Raw genomic sequence first — 23,074 nt, 5'->3', positions numbered from 1 at the left:
CTGGGCATATACATGGCCTCCTAGATCTCTAGGGATATATGAAAGCTTCTCAGGGATCAGAAAGATCCCTAGAAAGATCTCTAGGGATATATGAAAGCTTCTCCCTATGAACTTCTCATTCCGCTTTTTCCTTTAAAGTTTTTGGCCAGACAATTGTTTGCCCCAACTAGTGTCATTGCCTCCAGGAACAGAAATGTTAAGCAATTGCCAACTGTTGTTTTTCCACAAACACCCCGACTATAGGGATTTTCCCACTAAACAAGCTCTGGGTCAAGTCAAATCACAATTCATGTGAATCATGTTATCAAAAAGCTGCCAGACAGTTGTCTGGGAATACAGATTGTTGAGAAGCTCCAAATCTAATCTTTTCCTTCCAGTGACTTCTAGGCTGCTAGTTTTCCCAGCTACCCGGGTTGCAGTGCTGCTGTTTTTCAAATCTGCAGAGCTGGAAAGATGGGGATGGGGATAGGGCAAACTAAAATACTACAAAGATCTCTGTCGTTACTAAGATCCAGCCATTTCTCTTAAATAAATACTGCTCGGATTGTGCAAAACTTTTGTTAACTCCCACAGGTCTGAAAAAGTATAGTTCAATAGTTTTTGCCTGTGTTCCTCTTGCTTTATCACGGAACAGATTTTTGCAGTTCCTTTCTCTGCAATTCTCAAAGTTCCATCTCTACAATTGATTTTTATTATTATTTTTAAAGAGAGCATGCAAGTGGGGCAGAGGGCAGAGTGGGAGGGGGGAGAGAGAGAGAGAGAGAGAGAGAGAGAGAGAGAGAATCCCAAGCAGGCTCCATGCTGAGCACGGAGCCTGATGCAGGGCTCAATCCCATGACCCGAGGATCATGACCTGAACCAAAATCAAGAGTCAGGCACACGTTCAACCAACTGAGCCATCCAGACACCCCTACAATTGATATTTTTAATCTAAGTACAGGATTTTATACTGTTCCCTATTAAAAGTGATTTGGGGGCTTTGGTCCAGCATTCATCCTGTCATAGTAATTCTGACCCTTGAATTCTATCATGAATCAGTGAGCACTGTGAGGCAGGCGCTGTAATGGATGCTTGGGAGAAAAGGAAAGTTTGAACAATGATTCCTGCCCTCTGAGAGCTTATAGAGCAGTTGAGGAGACAAAACAAAATTGTTTAAGCCTTTATATAATGATAAAAGGAAATAGAGATCAAGGCAAAACTTTAAGACAAACACTATCAATAGAACTTCCCGCAAGGATAGAAATATTCTGCACTGACCAATATGGTAGCCAATAGCCAAAAGTACCTATTGGCCACTTGAAATGTAGCTACTATGACTGAGGAATTAAACTTTTGATTTTATTTAATTTTAATTTATTCAAACTTGAATGACCACATGTGGCTACCTTATTGGACATCACAGCTCTAAAACTAAATATTTCCTTGATTGGCTTGGTGTGGGAGTGGGTGGGGAAGATTCCCTCCTGTGGAAAGCCTACAATTCTCCTCCTCTGGCTACCAGAGGAGGAATGGAGCTATGGGCTGTGAACACACTCTGGCATGTGGTTGTGCCTGGTGCACAGTGGCTATTGTAGTGATACTGTTGAAGCAAGTTACATCTGGGCCACCTGGCAGAAGCAAGCTCTAATCTACCCTGTTGTGGGTAGACCCCAATTTCTACGTCAGGCACAACCTGACAAATGCAATTGATAAGAAGGTGTTGTGGGAGCTGCAAAGAATCAGCTCTTTCCTCTCTAACCCAATGGTCAATGCAACATTCCATAGCCACAAGACAAGCTCACGATAGTGCCCATCTCCTTCCACCCTTTCCAGTGGGGTCTCTTTGCTCTCACACTGATGCTGCAAACACAGGCTTCTGTCTGGGGCCCATCCTGGTAATTCTCTTTGGGGTCCGGGAACCTCACTGCTGGGTCAATGCTGAGGTAGGACTGAGGGTCCCCTGCAGAATGAACTGCACTTCCTTCCCCCACTCCACCCCTTTCAGAGCTGGGAACATCTGAGGGAGAGAGAAGCAGAGGGGGTTCATATGAGATCCCCCCCATGAGCCCAGGGAGTCATGTCAGCTGGGATGCCAATCATGAGAACAAGGATCCCCAAGCCCCCCTGACTCAGAACAAAGACTGAAGACAAAACGTCTGGGCAGCTAAAGCTGAGCTCAGGTTCACAGTGGCCCCATGCTGAGGCATGAGTGGAGCTGGGGACAGCGCCCCCGGAGGATATTAGAGGAGAGAAGTCACACATGAGGAAGTCTGGGGGACCATAATAGGTGGAGTGAGAGAGATGGCTAGCAAATAAACTGTCTGCAGTTTGAATGATTAATCCTCTCCATAAAGCGAAGGGCTATTCAGAGTTGGGAGACTCAAGCCAAAGTGGAACGTCTGGCCAGATGACTTGGAACAAGGCCCCACCTCCCTCAGTTTCCTCACTTGTAACAGGAAGCTGACTCTCAACCCACCCGAAAGGGACGTTGTAAGTTAAGTAAGATGTGCTTATGCAGTGCCTACCACAATATCACTTCTTATCCCCACCCCACCCTCATCCTGATTGCCCATCCCAGAGAAGGAGCCTACACAGCACCAAGAAAGTCCATCAGAGCTAAGGAAAAGCTTCCTGACTCCGGCCATAGTCAGAGGTGAGCAGGAGGGGAGAGTGAGCCTCTGCCAGGGGTCCTGGGATGTCTGGGGCTGGAAATGGAATCGTCTCTGTACAGGAAGGGTGCAACACTCAGCCTCCTGTCCTCTCTGCCCGGGGCCGCTCGGCACATTAAGGAAAGTGCCAGGCCTTGCCGACCCCCAACCTCTGCCTCTCACGTGATCCATAAATAGGAGGTGCCAAAGTTTCTGGGAGCCTGGCTCACCCACCCAAAACCAGAAGAACATACAACTTCTTCCCTTCAGTCTCAGGACCCCCCTCCCCTTCATATCCCCGAGTTACTTAGAGGCACATCTCCCTCCTCTGTGGATTCCATCTGCCTGTCCATCCGCTCAGCTCCCCATCCTTCCTACCTTTCCTCCGTCCCTGCTCCTCTTCTGTTCTTCCCTTGGAGTCTATCATCCTGCATTCACAGAGGACTTCAAGGCTGAGGGGACATGCAGGGCACGTGTGTATATGTCCGTGTCCACAGGAGTGCAGACGGGCTTCACGCTCAGGTGACCCCTTGTAACTGCTCCAGCCTGTCCCTGCTGCTCCATGCGGGGTGCCCAGAGGCCTGCATTAGCAGCCCCCCCCATCCCTCGACCCCTCCCCTCGGGGAAGTGGAGTCACCACCACTCTTCTTGGGCAGCTGGGGGCCCCTTAGCCGGCTCTCTACCACCTCCCCTGCTCTGCTCAGGCCCCATGCCCAGCCCTGAGGTTTGGAGAGCCTAGTAAGTGCCCTATCAACATGTTAATCAAATTACTTAGGAGCTAAAATTGACGCTGTTCATTAATTATACAAGATTATGCTAATTGTGCATGCAAATGCATGCAGGGGAACAGAAGGTGTTCAGGCGCATGGTGGGCCATTAGCATAGAGGATGGGGTGCGGGTGCATTGGCATGCTAATGTATGCGCCCCGGCTATTTATAGTCCCCCAGCCCATCTGCGCTGCAGCCACCTCTGCCCCAAGTAGGGATCATGGCAGGGAGGCCAGGTCCAGGCCTGGCAGGTGGCTATGACCCTGGGGACACTTGGCTTTGGCTGCTGCCCTGGGGCCGAGATCAGGAAGTAGTGTGGGCCACCCCAACCTGGGCCTGGATTATCCCACCAACCTCCTCCCTTACCATCCCTTGTCTAGCCTAGGCCCTTTGGTGCCCACTTCCCTGTAGGTAAAATGCTTCCGGATGCCACAGCCAGTAAGACCCCCTCTGCTGACTCCCCATCACCCACAGGGTCCGATCCCACGGGATTTGGTGCCACACCCCCAGGCCCTGGTCCACAGCTCTCCTCCTCCATCTCATCAGGTACCACTGGGAAAGTGTGCCCTCCATGCCCCCTGTCCCTTGGCAGGGCTGTTTATCCCCTCTGCACGAAGGGCCCCTACCTCTTACTCCTCATCCAGGGAAAATGCCTCTGGTCTTTCAAGGCCCCAAGTGCCCAAGATCAAATGCGACCTCGAGGACCCCCTTCCAGAGTGAAGGCTGCGGCTCCACTGGACAAGTGACCTAGCATGTCCTCCCCTCTATCTTATTGATTATACTCCAGGTTTCTCTCTTTCCTGCTGGACTGTAATTTCCTTAAGACTTTATTTACCCCTAGACTGCACTGCCTGACACATGTAAGGTGTTTAATACATCTCTGTAAATGGGTGTATTGAATGAATGAGGGAATGAATGGGCCAGCCACCTGTATCCTCCTCTGTCCTTGAGCGAGGCGGGGGGGGGGGGCAGGGAGAGGCAGACGATGAAAACGGTGGAGGGCACAGATCCTGCCCCAGAAGGTATCTGTTTCTTCTGAGGCTCACAAGCTCAAAGGCAAGCCCTTTGGAGTCAAAATTAGCAGAGGATTCCTCCCCGCCCCATCCCATCCCAGGTTCTAATGCTAGCTTTGGACTTGGAAATACACACCTAGTTTTATTCTACACTTTGCTTCCAATCTACTTTCTTTCCCGAGGTAGTCACAGGACGCTTGTTTTGAAGACCCTGGCCCAACTCCCGTATTCATTCACATCACTTCCTCTTTCTTGATCTGTACAGTCCAGTATAGTTGGTAGCCATGAGCCACGCGGGACTATCTCAGTTTAAATTAAAAATGAGGGGCACCTGGGTGGCTCAGTCGGTTGAGCATCCGTCTTTGGCTCAGGTCATGATCTCATGGTTCGTGGGTTCGAGTCCTGCGTCGGGCTCTGTGCTGACAGCTCAGAGCCCAGAGCCTGCTTCGGATCCTGAGTCTCCCTCTGTCTCTCTGCCCCTCCCCTGCCCGTGCGCTGTCTCTTTCTCCCTCTCAAAAATAAATGAGCATTTAAAAAAAGAAACGAAACAATGGGGCGCCTGGCTGGCTCAGTCAGTGGAGCATGGGACTCTTGATCTCAGGGCTGTGAGTTTGAGTCCCACATTGGGTTGTAGAGGTTATTTTAAAATAAAAATAATACCTGACTGTTATTATTACTAAGGTTAATAATTACTTTCAATAATACTATTACTTTAAAATAAATAAGTAAACTAAAATGAAACAGAATTTAAAGCAGTTTTTCAGTCACACCAGCCACAAGTCAAGTGCTCAATGGCCACAGGCGGCTAGTGGATATCATTTTGGGAAAAGCTCTCCTGGGCAGAATTTGTAATCTACACGTTCGTTCCCTGCCTCCTGACAGTGCTGGAGCTACAAGCGTCCTGGGGCTCAGTCTGGCTCTTTCAATGACTATCAGCTTTCTCTCTGGAAGTGGGAACATAATTTCCGCTCTCAGTGAGTCTCTCATGGGACGCAGGGAGGGGAGAGGTGGGGCAAAGCTGTGCGACCTGGTTTCCTCGGATGGGATTCCTAGAAGCAGAGCTGGGGATGGGATGCTTGTGAAAGGGGTTTATTGGAGGAGAGCTCTAGGAAGAGAAGGAGGGGAACAGCATCCACAGGAGAAGCTCAGCAAGCAGACGCTCTCAGCTGGAGTCTGGCACCAGCCTGAGCCTTCGGGGAGTTCCGGAATGGGAAAAGCACAAGGAGTTGGTCCTCCGCATGCCGTCAGTCTCTCTTTGGCCGTGGGCTGGTGCAGGGCATATTGCTTCTGGCTGGCGATAATTCGAGGGTAGTGGGGGCAGCCACGAGCCCTTTGACAGGCAACACCCACAGCGGCCAGGGGTGGGGGAATCCAGCAGCCCACCCTGTGATAGCCGGACCCTGTCTTCCACCGAGTGGTTCCATCCCGCTCTGCTTTCTACCCCCCTGAGGACCGAGAGTTTGACAGTGGACGCACGTCAGCCACCTCCATATTTTCTTTTGTCAGCTGAGTCTTTTCTGAGCAAAGTGCCAGGGAGCTTTCCTTATGCAATAGCGTCACCCCTGAGAAGTTACGTGGAAGTCAGGTGTTTGCACCGGAGCCACATTCAGCCCAACCTTTGCTTCCATGGTAAGGAATATTCCTTACCAAGGAAGGTTCGTTTTCAGTTCGTCTCAAGTGGGTTTTACAGGGAGGAATAAAGAGCATTTCTAGAAACGATTAGGAAGGCGACACTACGTTCAGGATGTGGTAAGGTAGGTGTTCGAGTGAACTGCTCTTACCTTTCGTTTAAATCACAGGCACCTAGGGGCGCCTGGGTGGCGCAGTCGGTTGAGCGTCCGACTTCAGCCAGGTCACGATCTCGCGGTCCGTGAGTTCGAGCCCCGCGTCAGGCTCTGGGCTGATGGCTCGGAGCCTGGAGCCTGTTTCCGATTCTGTGTCTCCCTCTCTCTGCCCCTCCCCCGTTCATGCTCTGTCTCTCTCTGTCCCAAAAATAAATAAATGTTGAAAAAAAATAAAAAATAAATAAAATCCAAAAAAATATAAAAATAAAAAATAAATCACAGGCACCTAGGGGCGCCTGGGTGGCTCAGTCGGTTGAGCGTCTGACTTCAGCTCAGGTCACGATCTCGCGGTCCGTGAGTTCGAGCCCCGCGTCAGGCTCTGGGCTGATGGCTCAGAGCCTGGAGCCTGCTTCCGATTCTGTGTCTCCCTCTCTCTCTGCCCCTCCCCCATTCATGCTCTGTCTCTCTCTGTCTCAAAAAATAAATAAACATTAAAAAAAATTAAAAAAAAAATAAATAAATCACAGGCACCTAGGGGGGCGCCTGGGTGGCTCAGTCGGTTGGGCGTCTGACTTCGGCTCAGGTCATGATCTCGCAGTCCGTGAGTTCGAGCCCCGCGTCGGCTCTGTGCTGACAGCTCAGAGCCTGGAGCCTGTTTCAGATTCTGTGTCTCCCTCTCTCTCTGACCTTCCCCCATTCATGCTCTGTCTCTCTCTGTCTCAAAAATGAATAAACGTTAAACAAAATAAAAAAAAAATAGATCACAGGCGCCCAAGTCATGGTGTATCATTACTACCCTTTAATTGCCTTATTAGCGGGATGACCACTGTCCACAGCTCTTCTTCTGGTCTTTTATTAAACTGTCTAAAATTTTTTTATTAATTTTTTTTAGAGAGAAAGAGCACATGCGAGCATGGGGGGAGAGGCAGAGAGAGATCGGGGGGGGGGGGTGGGGAGAAGGAGAATCTTAAGCAGCCTCCACGCTCAGTGTGGAGCCCGCCGAGGGGCTCGATCCCGTGACCCTGCGATCACGACCTGAGCCGAAATCAAGAGTCGGAGGCTCAACTGACTGAGCCACCCAGGGGTCCCCTTATTAAACTTTTCATAAGAGAGAATGTTGAACATCTAGGCAGAATAAAATAATGAACCACAAGTACCCTTTACTGAATTTCAACAGGGATCAACTCTTGGTTCATCTTGTGCAGCTGGTCTTTAATCCCGAAAATCTTGTCAGGCTAAGAGCAACGGTCACCACAGCCAAAGGCCCCAAACTAGCAGCAAGGGGACCTGAGTCTCCTTTGCAACCTTGATGAATTCGTAACCTTGAGAAAATCCACACCGAATGACTGGCTGTGCCCCTGTACAGCCTGCGTCTCAGGGCTGCTTTTGAAGGAGGCTTAATTGCCAGCCTCATGCCTGGGGCAGGGTCGGACTCTGAGAGCCCCAATTAGAGGGAATTTTCCATGACGCCTGTCCATATCAGTGGTTCATAGAGCCCCGAGCTCATATCCAGACTTTGGCGTTCGCTGTGACTTTGTACTTGATTCTTGCTTATCCTCAGTTTTCTCATCCATCAAGTGGGAATGATCGCAAACCTACACCACCTCAGGGTTATGAGAGGATTAAACAGGGTCATGATGAGCCAGGCCCCAATCAATACCAAATATGAGTCAAAGTGACCTTCCCCTAGAAAATCAGATAACTTTTAGGCGGCTTTGTTCACATAATACTCTAGAGCAGCATAAATATAATGCGAGCCACATATGTAACTTTAAATTTTCTAGTAGCCTCATTTTTAAAAACAAAAAGGAAACTGGTAACATCGATTGTGACAATATATGTTATTTAACCCAATATAGCTAAAATATTTCAACACGTAATAAATATAAACATATTACTAGTCAGCTATTTTACGTTCTGTATGGCTTTTTTTAATGTTTATTTGTTTTTGAGAAAGAAAGAAAGAGAAAGAAAGAAAGAAAGAAAGAAAGAAAGAAAGAAAGAAAGAAAGAAAGAAAGACAGCATGAGAGGGAGAAGGGCAGAGAGAGAGGGAGACACAGAATCCGAAGCAGGCTCCGGGCCCTGAGCCGTCAGCACAGAGCCCATCGCGGGGCTCAAACCCACAAACCGCGAGATCATGACCTGAGCCGAAGTCGGACGCTCAACCGGGTGAGCCATTCAGGTGCCCCGTTCTGGGTTTTTTTCTAAATAAGCCATTGAAATTCAATGCGTATTTTAAAAACATCTCAATTCAAACCACATTTCAAGTGCTCAATGCCACATGGGGCTAGTGGCCACCCTATTGCATAGGACAGCACTAGAGTAGTGTGTCTCAAATGTTAGGAGGCCTCAGAATCACCTGGAAGGCTTATGAAAACACAGATGGCCGGGCCCGCCTGAAGAGTGTCAGCGGGTCAAAGGTGGGGCCTGAAATTCTGTATTTCTAGCCGATTCCCAGGCTGCTCCTGGTCCAGAAGGCACACTTTGAAAACCACTGTTCCAGGATGAGTTTGAAAGGACTCGTAGTCATCATTGTGCCTTATTTTCAAGTTATGGGTGATTTTTCCTGACACCCCTGAGGCTGGTGCGGGGTTAGGGGGTACACAGTGGTAGCAGTGGGGGTGTTTGCGTTGGCTCGGCCCTGGCTGGCTGGGAGCAGCCTCGCGGACTACCTACCATTGGCAGTGGGTGAGATTCACCAGCTCTACCATTGCTGGCATTGACTGTGTGCATCTCTGAGCTACAAGTTCAGGGGGAGGGGAAAGGAGACTGACCCTCAGCACCCCCAGGGAGGGCCCAGGCCTCGTGTGGCTGCTTCCTCCTCAACACCACTCTGCAGGTGATGCCAACCAGGCTTAAAAACAGAGAGGCTCTGGGGCAGGTCTGCATAGGTGGCGGTGCACGCAGGGCCCCGGGGGGGGGCTGCGGGAGGGGCAGTCCCTGAACCTAGAATGGCCAGAAAAGACTGGCCAGACAGGGAGTGGGGACTGGTATAGACCCAAAGGTCTGTGACTTATTTCCGGAAGTGAGTTATACTGGAAAGAGAAAGGATGGGAAGACGTGCTGAGCAAGGACTGTGGAAGGGCTGAGGGGGCTTCTTGAGGAGGCAGAGGGGACGGGACCCTGCAGGAAGTGGCAGTGAAGCCTTGGGAGGTCGGAAATAAAGGATGTCCCAGAGGCTGTCCCTGGAAGGTGCCTCAGCAGCCATCAGTTGCTATTCTCCTGCTTCTCCTGGTGGATGGAGGTGGATGTTAAAGATGCAGGAAATACCCCCAGGCCACAAAGCGAGTCAACGCCTCCGCCGGAGCCCACATCTCTGGGCCTATCTCAAGAACCCTTCCTCTGGGGGCCCCCGGGTGGCGCAGTCGGTGAAAGCGTCCAACTCTTTTTTTTTTTTTTCAATTTTTTTTTTTGGGGTGTTTTTATTTATTTCTGAGACACAGAGAGACAGAGCATGAGCAGGGGAGCGGCAGAAAAGCGTCCAACTCTTGAGCTCCGCTCAGGTCATGATCTCACAGTTCGTGAGTTCGAGCCCCGTGGAGGGCTCTGTGCTGATGGTTCAGAGCCTGCCTGGGAGTCTGTCTCCTCTCTGCCCCTCTCCGCCACTTGTTCTTTGTCCCTCTCTCAAAATAAACGAACTTAAATTAAAATGAAATGAAGAATATAAGAACCCTCCCTCTGGATTCTGTAGGCTTGAGAGTGGAGTTGGGTACAGCGGGCACATGTGCGGGTGTAAGGGAAGTGTGTGTCACTCCCAAGCCTGCACCATCAGCGATATCCAAGGGCTGGCACTCACCCCTTCAGGATAGGGACTGTTCCTGTCCTGGTGTTCGCCCGCCTCCTTCTAGCACCTCGTAAAGCACCTCCTCCTCCTAGCACCATGTGGATATGGAATTTAAAAGAAATGGTCTGCACCATGTCATGGAAATGCGGGGTGTGTATAAGGTGATTACTGTGAGCATAGGGGTGTCTGCACGATGGGGTGTCTTATAGGGATAGAGGGAACCATTACTATGGCAAATAATGTGAAATCAACGGAGTGTCTATACTCTGCAGATACGCTGTTCGGGAGCATTTGGGGTGGCCTAATGGGGTATAAAGGGCATCTACACTGGGCTGACTATTGTTTGGGGGCATATAAGCTGTGTGCATGCAAGGTATCCTGTAGGGGTGAATGGGGGGTGTCTACATGGCGGATGTGCACTGTTTGGGGTCATAGGAGGCATCTGCATCTCCGAATGCTCTGCAGGGGCGCACAGAAGGTCTACACTACATGAAACTATTTGGGGAGGTATTCACGGTGGATGGAAATGTGTGCTGACGTAACGACCCTATAGAAAGGGAAATTAAAGGGTTCCCAGAAGGATATCCACTGAGTGGGGGAATGTGACAGGTGGTAAGGTGTCAGCAGTGTAGACAGAGGCAGGGCCTGGGGGTAGGTGCATCTCCAGGTAAATGGTGCCAACTCCCAATGAGTGGCTGCCCCTTGGGACACCTCTGTTCCAGGGGTGAAGCCCACCCCTACCAGTACTTGGGGACTAGCTTTTATTTTTTTTTTTATTTTTTTTTTAATTTTTAAATGTTTATTTATTTATTTTGAGAGAGACAGACAGACATGAGCAGGGGAGGAGCAGAGAGAGAAAGACATAGAATCCGAAACAGGCTCCAGGCTCCGAGCTGTCAGCACAGAGCCCGATGCGGGGCTCGAACTCACAAACCGTGAGATCATGACCTGAGCCGAAGCCGGACGCTCAGCCGACTGAGCCACCCAGGTGCCCCCCCCTTTTTTTTTTTTTAATTTTTTCAGTGTTTGTTTATTTATTTTGAGAGAGAGAGACAGAGCATGAGCAGGGGAGGAGCAGAGAGAGAGAGACACAGAATCCGAAACAGAAGGGACTAGCTTTTAGAACCTATAATAAATCTTCCTCTGAATGTGAAGTTCATGCTTTGGAGTTGGAGGCAACTCTAGGGACTTAAGTGGATATTCAGATTTGGGGTTCAAAACCCGGGGGGTTGGGTGGTACAATGAAGCAGCGCACTGGCAGAACCCATGGAATAGCCCAGGAGGCGGGCTACATGCCAGGAGCCGAACCCCTGCAGACGTTAGCCCTGCAGGCTGTGGTTTGGAAAGGACATCTCCCCGGATGCTCACAGGGTCCTGAACGGGCTAAGGCAGATATTGAAACATTCTGAGTTCACTAAGGGCACCAATCCAGAGCATTATCCTTGATTACCTCGCTGGTGGGTGGCAAAGCCGAGGCCCCACCCTCCCAGCCAACTGCCTGAAAGGACCAGAGGACCAACTTCTCGTGTGTTTTCTCTAAAAATCAGTCTCATCAGGGCATACACTGTGCTTTTTTTGCAATTGCTGTGTGTAAAAAAGAAGGTACTCATTGTGTATCTGTACGGCCTCGGGTCTGACAGGTACGCCACGGTATGTGATGGGTATAGGCTCTGCCTGATGAGTTTTTTGCTATGTGTATAACAGATGTAGAACACGTGCAAGGGAGATCTGTTTGGGGGGGGGGTGTGCCGTGGCAGGGAATCTGCTACGTGTGAGCAAGATCTGTGTGCAAGAGGGATTTGTTTTGGGGGGGGGGTCTGCTCTGAAGGAGGAAGGGTGATCTGCTTGCTATATGTGATGACTGCACAGCATTTGCTGTGAGTGTATTTTGGGTAATCATATACAACACAAAGTGGTATATTAATATATACTTTCATATTCTTCCTGTGCATCTACTGTACAGGATGGGCATATGCTGCACGTGATGGGTATAGACTCTGTGTGTGTGAGTAGTATACCATATGTGCATGATGACTATAGGCTATATGTGGAATATGTATCATATATGCTCTCTGAAGGATACCCTGAGTATAGTGGGTATACCCTGTGTGTGACGGCCATATTTTGTAATAGTATATCAGGCATATTTGGTATATATAATGGGTGTATTATCATGAGTATACGTTGTGTGTGTTAGTATACTCAGGAGGAGGGATGTGCTGTGTGAGGTGAATGCACTTTTATGTGTGATGCACATGCAGAATGACAAATATACATGGTGTGGGGTAAGTCTACAGGTAAATGTGAGTACATATTACATGTGGCATATACGTTGTGGAGTGGGGATAATTCATGAGTAATGGGTATATATATCATATATATAATGGACATATTTGGATAAGCGTGATGAGTGTATACTTTGTGGGCAGGGGGTGGGTAATCCGTGTCGTGAATTAATTGCTGGGAAGGGTCTACTCAGTACGTATCGGGCACTCTGTATATATGCAGCTTGTGGTGGGAATATGGGATGTGTGCCTTGTGTGAGCAGAGGGGAGTCACCCCGCCAGGAAGGGGCATGGAAGGGAACAGTTGGATCTTCATCCATTTCCAGACCCCCTACCTCCACCCTTGAGCCCACCCACCATACTGTTTCAGGTTCTTCCTCAAGTTCTTCCTCAAGTGCAACCAGAACTGCCTAAAGAATGCAGGGAATCCCCGAGACATGCGCCGCTTCCAGGTGGGTCTGGGAGAGGGGTCCCCTTGCATCCGGTCACCCTTTCCCGATGGGGCGGGTGGGGAAGGCTGTGGTCCCGCCACCCTGGGAAAAGCCCCACGGCAGATCTCTGCCCAGCCCTGTGCTTCAGGGCCTGGTGCCTGCTGGGGGTGGGGCAGCTCCATCTCAACTTATGCTGGCTGCCAAGGGAGGCTTCATTAGAGTCCCACTTAAGGAGATGCTAATTGTGACATTTTTACATGATTAACGACCCAGCTAATTTGCATAGCGTGAAGCAGAGAGCAGCTGCCCTTAGTACATCCCCAACCTGCACACCCCTCTCAGTGAAGGGTGGGAGGGAGAGAAGGAGGCAGCCCCAATTTCCTCCCGAGGGTGGGGGGGCTCCTGCTGATGGCTTCTCAGGCTGATGCTGCCCCCTCCCCACCGCCCCACCCCCAGTCAAAACTCTCACTCCCACTAGCCTAAGACACATTCCAGCCTTGGAGCTCCAGGGATACAGCCTGGGGTGCGGGTGTGTATAAGAACAGTAGGCACTCTGCCCAACGAGCCAGAGTTTTCTTTCAGCGCTCTTGATTTTTCTAGTTCCTGGGGTTCCCCTCCCTGGGCAGCCGGAGACCGTGTGTCCCGGGGCATCACTTGACCTAGCTGCCTGCCCCTTCCACCGTTCAGCCCCTGGGGGGAGCTCTTTCCCCTGCCAATGACTCTGAGTTCCAGCATCCAGCCACCCACCCTCACCGAGTTGCCTGTTCCCCACAACAGTCCCCCCACCACCACCAGGGAGCGCCCCAGGGCCTCAACCAGGCTGGCCTCCACTCTCCTCACAGGTGGTGGTGTCCACGACGGTGAGCGTGGATGGGCACGTGCTGGCCGTGTCTGACAACATGTTTGTGCACAACAACTCCAAGCATGGTCGCAGGGCGCGCCGCCTGGACCCCTCTGAAGGTCAGGACCCCCCCCCCACCCCGCCCAGCACCCGCTGCTGCGAGCCCAGCCAGCCCCCAGCCCCCACTTTGGTGCAGGCCCCTGATCTGGCTCCTCACCTGCCTCCCAGCTGCCACCCCCTGTATCAAGGCCATCAGCCCCGGGGAGGGCTGGACCACAGGAGGCGCCACCGTCATTGTCATCGGCGACAACTTCTTCGATGGATTGCAGGTCGTGTTCGGGAACGTGCTCGTGTGGAGCGAGGTGGGCCACCCCTGCCAGTCTCCCTCCTGGCCTCGAGGCTGGGCCCTCCCCTCGCCCCGGGCTGGAACCCGCAGGCCTCCCCTCTCCCCTCGCAGCTCATCACGCCCCACGCCATACGGGTTCAGACGCCCCCGCGGCACATTCCCGGGGTGGTGGAGGTGACCCTGTCCTACAAGTCCAAGCAGTTTTGCAAGGGAGCCCCCGGCCGTTTTGTCTACACAGGTAAGGAGTCAGGTGGGGGGTGCGGGAGGGGGCAGAGAGGCCCAGGGTTGCTGGAAGGAGTTCCACCCAGGGCACCAGAGCCCGGGTCGTGGTTAGCCAATACCTACGGTGTGGCCACGCCCCCTAAGCGGCTGCCCCGCCTCTTCCCCACCTAAACCACGTGACCGCTCCTTGCGCGGTAGGATCTTTTCAGAGCTTGTTTCCCTCTTTGGCCTAGGTCTCCTCAATCCCCTCCCAGGCTCGCAGTCTCAGCCCCGTCGGGACATTCCCCCTGCCTAGGGCCTCCTCGCCAGGACAACCCCCACCCTACCCCCTCCCCCCCACGCATTCCCCAGGGTCTAGAATATCTCCAGCGGCATGTTTATTTCAAAGGTGCCCCAAATAGGCTCGATGCTCCTTAATCTTCCCTGGGTCTCTTGGTTCCCCAAGCCACTTCAGTCTTCACTCTACGTGGGCATAAGCAGGTGCACGCCCCGCCCCCCAATATACCCCTTGCGGGAAGCAAGGGCGAGAAGTTAACACAAGACAGGAGTATCGAATCCCCCCTCCTGGCTCTATTTGACTACCCACCAGGACCCTCTCCACCTTCATCTTCCTGCCCTGTCCCAGCCACCCACTTCTCCCCATCCTCCTCCCTGCAGATAACCACCTAATCCTTCCCAGCACCCGACACTCAGTAGCCATACTTACCGTCAGGGAGTTACGGTCTTAAGCGGGTAGGGGTGGCCCTAGCAGTGAACAAAGTGTGAGGTGAGTGGAGTCACACGCAGAGTGCTGGGAGGGGAGGACCTCTAGGAGGGAGTGTGGGCTTAAGTGGACTCAGGCTGAGACGGGAGGGGTGAATAGGGAGGCAGAGATGGGGAAGGAAAGACAGTCCTGGAGAAGGAGTGGCAAATGCAAAGACATGGGAATGAGTGCGTGCTTTACACTCTGGGGGAAACTAAAGGAAATTCACTAAATCTGGAGTTGGCGGTGAAGAAAGTGGGTAGGGCCTTGAGGCTGGTGAGTTGGTCCTGGCCAGGCCAGGAGGAGGAGAGAAGGAAGTCCTGGGGAGCCTAGTTAGGAGTCTGCTGCCTCCTCTGCAGAACCCTGGATGTGGCCAGTCCTTTCCCTGGCGCACAGGCAAACTTCTAATGGTCACATGCTGTGACCTGAGCTGTGATAAATGGAGATTGTTGGGGTGTTTTACTTTTGTAATTAATATGTTATTCCTGGTAATGGAGACAGAAAACTCTCCCTCCAGTCCTGCCCCTAGGACTGTAGACGCTAATACGTACATACAGTTGCATTTTTCGAACCACAGATGGGATGGGATGGTGCTTGTGTGTTAATGCCAAGCGCCTGGCACAGGGCCCAGCTCAGTAAATATTTGTTGAATGAATGAGCAAAGAAATGAACTGAGGAAACTCCGCGAACCGAACCTTGCTGACCCGTGTGCCCGGAGCATTCCGAGAGGTTTGGGCCAGGCTTGGTGGAGGGGGTCTGCAGCGAGGCTCCCCGACTTGTTGCCGGCCGGCTTGGTCCTGCGGAGCGCGCTGGGAGGGGGTCCTCCAAAACGCCGCCCCTCTCCCCAGCCCTGAATGAGCCCACCATCGACTACGGATTCCAGAGGCTACAGAAAGCCATCCCCAGACACCCCGGAGATCCTGAGAGGCTGCCCAAGGTACCCAGCGGGGCACAGCAGACCGGGGATGAGCGTGTCCTGTGGCCCCAGGGGCGGGGTGGGTGGGCGGAGGGGACGCCCGGCCCCTCTGCCACCCCCCACCCCGGGGCTGTCCCTCCATCCCGCTGTCTCCTCCCCCGCCCCCAGGAGGTGCTGTTGAAGCGGGCGGCCGACCTGGCGGAGGCCCTGTACGGAGTGCCCAGTAGTAACCAGGTATGGCGCCTCCGCCCGCCTCCTCGCGCCGCCAGGCCGGGGACTGTCCCCCTCCCGGCGCCTGCGGCTGCCCCGGCCGTGCCCCGCTCTTGTCTTCGCAGGAGCTCCTCCTGAAGCGCGCGGCGGACGTGGCCGAGGCTCTGTACAGCGCCCCCCGCGCGCCCGCGCCGCTGGGACCCCTGGCCCCGAGCCACCCACACCCCGCCGTCGTGGGCATCAACGCCTTCAGCAGCCCGCTGGCCATCGCCGTCGGGGACGCCACGCCGGGCCCGGAGCCGGGTGCGTCCCGCCGCCCCTGAGCGCAGCCCCGGGTCCCCGCCCGCGCTGCGCCCCTGACCGCCCTCTCTCGCAGGCTACGCGCGCAGCTGCAGCAGCGCGTCCCCGCGCGGGTTCGCGCCCAGCCCCGGCTCGCAGCAGAGCAGCTACGGCAGCGGCCTCGGCTCGGGCCTCGGCAGCTACGGGGCGCCGGGCGTGGCCGGCCTCGGCGTGCCCGGGTCCCCTAGCTTCCTCAATGGCTCCACGGCCACTTCACCCTTCGCCAGTGAGTGTCCCCTGCCCGGGGAGCTGCATGGGGCTCAGCCTTGCCCCCTCCCAGCCCCAGGGGGGTGGGGGGCTTCCGGCGGCTGTCTCACCACGGTCGACCCTGGCCTTGCCCTTGTGAGCCAGGCCGGCCGTCTCTGCGTGTGACCTGTTTCTGCTGTGGGACGCCTGCCCCTCGACCCCACCCCTTGGCTGCACATCCCGGGCCCTGGGGCCGGGGCAGTTCTCGCACCTTTATTCTTTGAGGATTCCAGTTGCACGCATCGCTTCTAGCCCTCCCCTCCCCTTGAAAGGGCCTTTACCGGGGCTGGGGGGTGGGGGTACCGACATCCAGCTGAAACCTGGCGGACCGTCACCTTTCCATCTTATGCGGGGACTTTGGGAGGAGGCTGGCGCCCCCTGCCGGAGGTCCTGGGGAACTAATGGCTCAATCAAAATGGGCTTCTACCTGTCTGTCCCCCGTGGTCTGAGAAACAGAGGTCAGAGGAGGGAAGTTGTGGCTCCCTGCAATCCGGCTGGGAAGAGCAGGCAAATTGTGTGGTCAGACAGATGGATACAGGGTTTGAAAGTCCCAATCAGGAGCTGTCTGACATTCAACAAGTTACTTTATTTCTTTCAACTTCAGTTTCCTCTCTGTAGAACGGGATCAGTATCACCCGTGCCTAGAGTCTGTTCTCAGATCTGAATGTGCCACTGTGCATGAAGTGCCCAGACACAATTTAGAAAGAGTGTATGATTTTCCATCCTGGGTACTGCTCTTTCTGGCTGTCGGTTTGAGCCTGACTCTCCTGATGGCCTGGGCTCAGCTTCTGGGACCTGAAGCCCCGTATGTCTGTGTTTACACAGGCCACGAACCTCTACTGTCCCTACTAAGACCCCTGTCTCTCCTGGACCTCTGCTCAGGCCAGGCTCCGCCTCTCCCACTTCCTTCAGATCTGGGACAGCATTCTTACAAACTCTCTGGGTGCCCTTTGAATTTTATATTGGCGGGACCTGGAATACCAGCCCTTTCCCTCCACCATACTCACAGTGCAGTCAGCAGTGGGGAACACACTGCCCCAGTGGGCAGAAGCCACCCCATATGGGGTTTCCCCCCATTCAGCCAGAGGATCAAGAATTCTAGGGCTGCTTACCCCCTGCTTCCAGCAGTAGCTGGGGATACCCTGGACTTGCCTCAGGGTTGGTCCCATTTTGTGACCAGTACTAACCCATGTCCCCATCCACTCCCATAAGCTCCCAGCCTTGAGAGATACAGTACATTTTTCGGGCATTTGTCTCAGGCCCTTCATGGAGCTCCATGGGCCTCATCAGCTAGCAGTGAGCCTTGTCTTAAAAAGATGGTGATCCATGAAGCTGAGGACATTTGGAACAGGGGTAGCTGTTGAAGGCATCGCTTTTTCAAAAGGGGAGTGGGGGTGTGCTTAGGTGCCAAAGGCAGCCTTCTCAAGCTATTGGTTCCTTTCGAGAAGCCCCCACCCCCACCCCACGCCAGCCACTTGGACAACACTCACATCACAGCCTTTATTGGTGTGCAGAAGAGAGAGGCAGGGAGTCGGGTTCCGATGAGGATGTAGAAAGGACTATCCAGAGATGCCCTGGGCAGAAGCCCCCAGGAGAGGAGGCCGCAGAAAGGAGGGGCAGGCAAAGCCTGTGAGGAGGAGGCTCCCCGGCTATTCCCAGGTGAACAGGCTACAGCCCTGGATGGCCAGCAGGTTGAGAACAAGAAGATCCAAGGATGTGGATCTCTGTTTTTGTTTAAAATCGACTGGTTGGAGGAGGGGGATATAGGAGGCCTCCAGGGCCCAGGCCGGAGATGACAAGGAATTGCATTAGGTCGAAAGAGAACAAAGTGTCTGGGGGGGGGGGGGTGGGGCAGGGGGAGGGGTTGGGAAGGGAAACATGTGTAGAGAAAGTTAGCTTATATTGTGAGCTGAGATTACGGGGGGGGGGGGGCCTTGTAACAGGAACCTGTGTGTACCCCCAAACTTCATCCCTGACCACTTGCCCCAGCTCTGCTGTGAACCTTGATCTTTGACTCTAACCTTAGTACCCCAAAGTCCATGAATGTTTCTTAGCATCTCAGAATCCCAGTGGCTTTCAGCAGGAACCCTGACCTATTCTTTTCCATCACTTCCTCATCATTCATCTTGGGGGGCACCTCCCAATATTTGGTTTTGTTGAGTACTCTGGTTTTCCTTTTATTTTGAGCTGGTCTGGCCCTGTCATTTACAGCCCTGAGAAAGGGTCTGTAGAACCCGCAGAGAGGCGAGTGCTAGCCCGGAACCCCAGAGACACCTAGCCTACCTTCAGACCCCGCCCTATACTGGTCTCCCCCGGACCCTCACAGCACCCCCCCCCCCCCCCCCGCCAGTAAGGTCTGAGTCTGGTGCCTGGGTCAGCAGCCCACGTGGGGCCCACTGCCCATGCCGGGGCCCCAACTGAGCTGCTCACTCTGGTGCTATCTCCCTGTTGTGTCTCCCACCGCCTTCCCTGCTGCGCCTGCCCCTCCCCGCCCCGCCCCGGAGTCATGCCCTCTAGCCCCCCGCTGGCCGCTGCCTCCTCCATGTCCCTCCCGGCCGCTGCCCCCACCACCAGCGTCTTCTCCTTCTCGCCTGTCAACATGATCTCCGCTGTCAAACAGAGGAGCGCCTTCGCCCCCGTGCTGCGCCCACCCAGCTCCCCACCCCAGGCCTGCCCCAGAGCCCAAGGAGAGGGGCTTCCAGGTGGGTGATCCATGCTGCCCCGCTATGGCCTGGTGGAGCAGGGGGGCTTCAGGGGCCCACTCCGTCCACATCTCACCAGAGCCTGGGGCTGATTGGCCAGTTTTCCCTGGAGGGTGTAGAGAAGGGAGTTCTGCGGGGGTCTCAGGAAGTCCATCAGGAACCCACTTCCCTAGGCCTCTTAGCTTGGGGTGGTCACCACTCTGAAACTGCCAGTTGGCCACATGGCCAACAAGAAGATTCGAATCTCAGTTGGAGGAGGTCTGGAAACCACTCCCATCCCCACCTGGTTGAGCACAGAACAAAGACCCAACACTCGGAGCTGGAGAAACCCCACACAGGCTGCATGTCTTTGACCTATGCCTCCTGGTGTCCACGAGAGGGTAGCATACACCGCCCTGAGAAACTGGGTCACTGGTGGGAGGGAAGGGGACTGACCTTAAATACGGTTCAACCCAGCTTCCCCGCCCCCATTTTATTAATTTTTTTAATGTTTATTTATTTTTGAGACAGAGACAGAGCATGAATGGGGGGAGGGGCAGAGAGAGAGGGAGACACAGAATCCGAAGCGGGCTCCAGGCTCTGAGCCATCAGCCCAGAGCCCGCCGCGGGGCTCGAACTCATGGACCGTGAGATCATGACCTGAGCCGAAGTCGGACGCTTAACTGACTGAGCCACCCAGGCGCCCCCTGCCCCCATTTTATAGATGTAGAATTGAGACTATGTCACCCCTCCCACATGCCATTAGTGAAATGGTCGTCATCTGTCATTTATCTCCTTCAAGTCAGCATCCAACTTAACAATGCTGGGCCCTGACCAGCAGTGTATAGTGAGTCAGGAAGAGTCACATCCCCTAGAATAAGATGACTTTTAGGATAGGCTCGTTAGAGAATGTTCTAGGATGATTTAAAAGGGCACAGTCTTTTTTTTTTTTTTTCTTGTTTCCAAGTTTTGAATAATTGTTTTTTAAGCTTAATTTGGGAGAGAGAGGGCACGCACGAGCTGGGGAGGGGCAGAAAGAGAGGGAGAGAAGACTCTCAAGCAGGCTTCGCGCTGATAGCACGGAGCCAGACTTGGGGCTCAAGCTCACGAACCATGAGATCATAACCCGAACTGAAGTCAAGAGTTGGCTTAACCAGCTGAGCCACCCAGGCACCTCTAGATAATTTTTCTTAACCTGAGTGTGTCTGGAGCTTAAAATGTGAAGGTTGGGGAGAAGAGGGCCACTGATTGCTCCTACCAGCAGAGAGATCATGGAGGGCAGGGGTTTAGGCAGGGGCGAGGGTGACCGAAGTGATGAATTTTGTGGGCATACGGGAGGGAGATATGTTGCTGCCACATTAGGTGACAGTACTCCAGGGGGCTGACCTCTTTGCTAAGCTGGCACTCTGTCTCCTCACCTTCACCCAGGCCCTCTGGAAGCAGCAGGGCTGGGAAGAGGAGCCCAGAGTCTCCTCTTTCAATTGAGGAAGTTGGGCCAGCAAGGGCTTGGGCTGCACCCCCTGAGAGAGGTCTGAAGGGCAAGCTGCACCTGTCTGCAGTGCTGACCCCAGGCCAGGACTAGGAGTGACCGAATCCCTGCAAGGCTCCCCATAGCTCTGCCCTCAGAAAGTACCAGTGCCCTGCATGCTGTCCCCTGCCCAGAGGCACACAGGCAGATAAGGCCCCCAGACCGCCCAGAGCTTACAGTTCCTCTCTTTGCTTACGGCAGACCAGCCTTTTGAAGATTCCGACAAGTTCCACTCTTCAGCCCGGGGGCTCCAGGGCCTGGCCTACTCCTAATCGCGGTAGGTCTCTGGCTCAGTCTTGCTTCCTCTTTTGGCCCTGGATAGACTCTCTGTCCAAAAGACTTTTGCAAGGATGGGGACCTGGGATCCGAGTCTCCGTTCTCCAGGGCCCATCTAGACAGCTGTCGGGGCCACACAACCCCACCCCCCGTGGCCGAAGCTGAACAAGGGGAGAGAAGTGGTTTCCGGTCCCCTGGCAGCCAGCCTTTTTCCAGGACCTTCTTCTCTCCCTCTCCCCACCAGGTCTGCGGGTGTTGCCCCCACCGAGCCCGGACTGGAGGGCCCTCTGGGATTCACACTCATGTCCCGGATGGCAGCACAGACAGATGCCGAGCCAGGGCTTCGGGCAGACATCAACCCAGGGGCCTGAACAGGCCTCCCTGTGCTTCAGGCCTCCAGCCCCACAGGCTTCTCTCACCTCCCCTTCTTGGGGCCGGTTGAAGGCCTAGCACTGTGCTGACGCTCTCGGCAGGAGAGCATCCCGACGTCCTGGGATGCTGGGCCTTACTGGGTCGGTTCCTCTGGAAGAGATGGGCCTTGTGCAGACCAGACCATCAGGTGGCAGGAGCCGGGGATGGGGACTGTGGGGAAGAGGACAGTTCAGGGAGAGGTCCTGTTGGTGTCTGACCCATCACAACTGGCCCAGCATCCCAACTTCTCTCCGGGGCAAAGGGTGGTGCCCAGTGGCCTCAGGAGGCCTGCCCAGGCTCCCATGGAGCTTCCAGTGGCTGCTCGACCCCCGTGGCTGCTCCCTCTGAGGCCCGCACACTCATGCTTGCCACATTACCAATCCCACTGGGGGCTTCTGGCGTGGAGGGTGCCGAAGAGGGAGTGCCAAGCCCCCCGAATTGTGGGTCTTCCTTCCAGTGGCTGTCTTGTGGACTCTGGCCCCACACGCACATGACTCTGGCCGGCCTCATAGCACCATGGAATGGGCCTCGCTGCCACCGGCCTCATATTCTGCTCTGCTGGGGTTGGAGAAATCAGAACAATAAACACAGATGCAGGTGGCCGCCCGGCCTCTCTTGCCTGCTTCCTTGGCGTGGCTCTGCTTTTCTCAGTGGTTCCGCAGCTCTCCTGGGGCCCCTCCCAGCCGTGTCCCCGTGCAGCCTTCTTGAACCTTGGCCTTCTTCAACAGCCCCAGCGTTCAACTGAGTAACCCGTGTGTGCTCTCAGGTATTGGTGGGGGTGGTGGGCAGGCTAACAGGCCTGAGGACTTAGGACACGGGCTCCGCCTCAAGAGCTTAGGTGAGGAGCATGATCTGGCCACTGAAAACTCAGTACCCCCAGCTGTCTGGCCAGGACCAAGGCAGGGATTGTCAGAGGACTTCCTGGGAACCAGAGCAGAGCAGACCAAACACTGCTCAGTTGTACCAAGGTCAGAAGTGAGATCCATTCTGAATGGAGGTGGCAGGGCCTCCCTGGGGCAGGGCAGGGTAGGGAAGCTTTTGGTCCTGAGGTTGCCTCTTTGAGCAAATCCCAATCACCCCCCTCCCCCAAGCCTAGGCACCCTTGGCTCTCCTATCTCAGAGTTTGGGAGGAGGGATAGTAAAGTGAGAAGATGCCCAGGCTCATTTACCCCTCCCAGGATGAATTCCCGCCATTCCCTGAGATGTGTCCCCTAGATCCCACAGGTCTAGCTGTCTGACTCTGGAAGCCATTTTTTTTTTTTTTTTTTTTTTTGACCCACTGTCCAGGGAGCCCAACATCCATCTTCAGGCCTCAGGCTTTACTCTCTTCATGGTTGTACTCCTGGGCTCTGGCCTCTGGAAACGCTGTTCTTCCCCAACCCACGGGCCCTGCAGTCTTCTGGACAAACCCTTGCCAAGGCAGATGGGGTGTTCATGGCATTCAGAGACCTTCACTCCCTTCCCTTGTGTTCTTGGCCAATACCTGGGGATTCATCTCACCCATGACAAGCCCATGACAGGGGTAGCCTTCTGGTCATCTCAGTGCTCACCTGGCCTCCCCCTCACTTCTGCTCCCAGCCCGTGTTGCAGAACCCTAAAGCCTGCCAGCCCAGGCCCTGCTCC

The 23,074-nt window shown here is 54.1% G+C and overlaps 1 protein-coding gene across 3 annotated transcripts in view; it reads left to right on the top strand.

Moving 5' to 3' along the window:
• The window catches only part of EBF4 (EBF transcription factor 4), a 60,093-nt gene extending 38,011 nt beyond the window's left edge, over positions 1-22,082 (top strand). For 2 of the 3 annotated variants that reach the window (XM_086701842.1, XM_086701844.1), the window contains 10 exons: positions 12,633-12,714; positions 13,536-13,653; positions 13,763-13,896; positions 13,992-14,118; positions 15,693-15,781; positions 15,929-15,994; positions 16,096-16,273; positions 16,347-16,535; positions 19,060-19,257; positions 20,966-22,082. In XM_086701842.1, coding sequence (XP_086557968.1) covers positions 12,633-12,714; positions 13,536-13,653; positions 13,763-13,896; positions 13,992-14,118; positions 15,693-15,781; positions 15,929-15,994; positions 16,096-16,273; positions 16,347-16,535; positions 19,060-19,257; positions 20,966-21,036 — 1,252 coding nt within the window. In that variant the 3' untranslated portion in view covers positions 21,037-22,082. The remainder of the gene's footprint in view (positions 1-12,632; positions 12,715-13,535; positions 13,654-13,762; positions 13,897-13,991; positions 14,119-15,692; positions 15,782-15,928; positions 15,995-16,095; positions 16,274-16,346; positions 16,536-19,059; positions 19,258-20,965) is intronic. The other variant, XM_086701843.1, reaches the window with a different exon arrangement.
• Positions 22,083-23,074: the final 992 nt, after the last annotated feature.

The sequence above is a fragment of the Puma concolor genome, chromosome A3 (genome assembly GCF_028749965.1).
Source record: "Puma concolor isolate L17-30 chromosome A3, mPumCon1.1.hap2, whole genome shotgun sequence".
NCBI classification, from domain to species: Eukaryota; Metazoa; Chordata; class Mammalia; order Carnivora; family Felidae; genus Puma; species Puma concolor.
The sequence above is the reverse complement of the archived record's forward strand: the minus strand, read 5'-3'. Positions and strand labels throughout refer to the sequence as shown.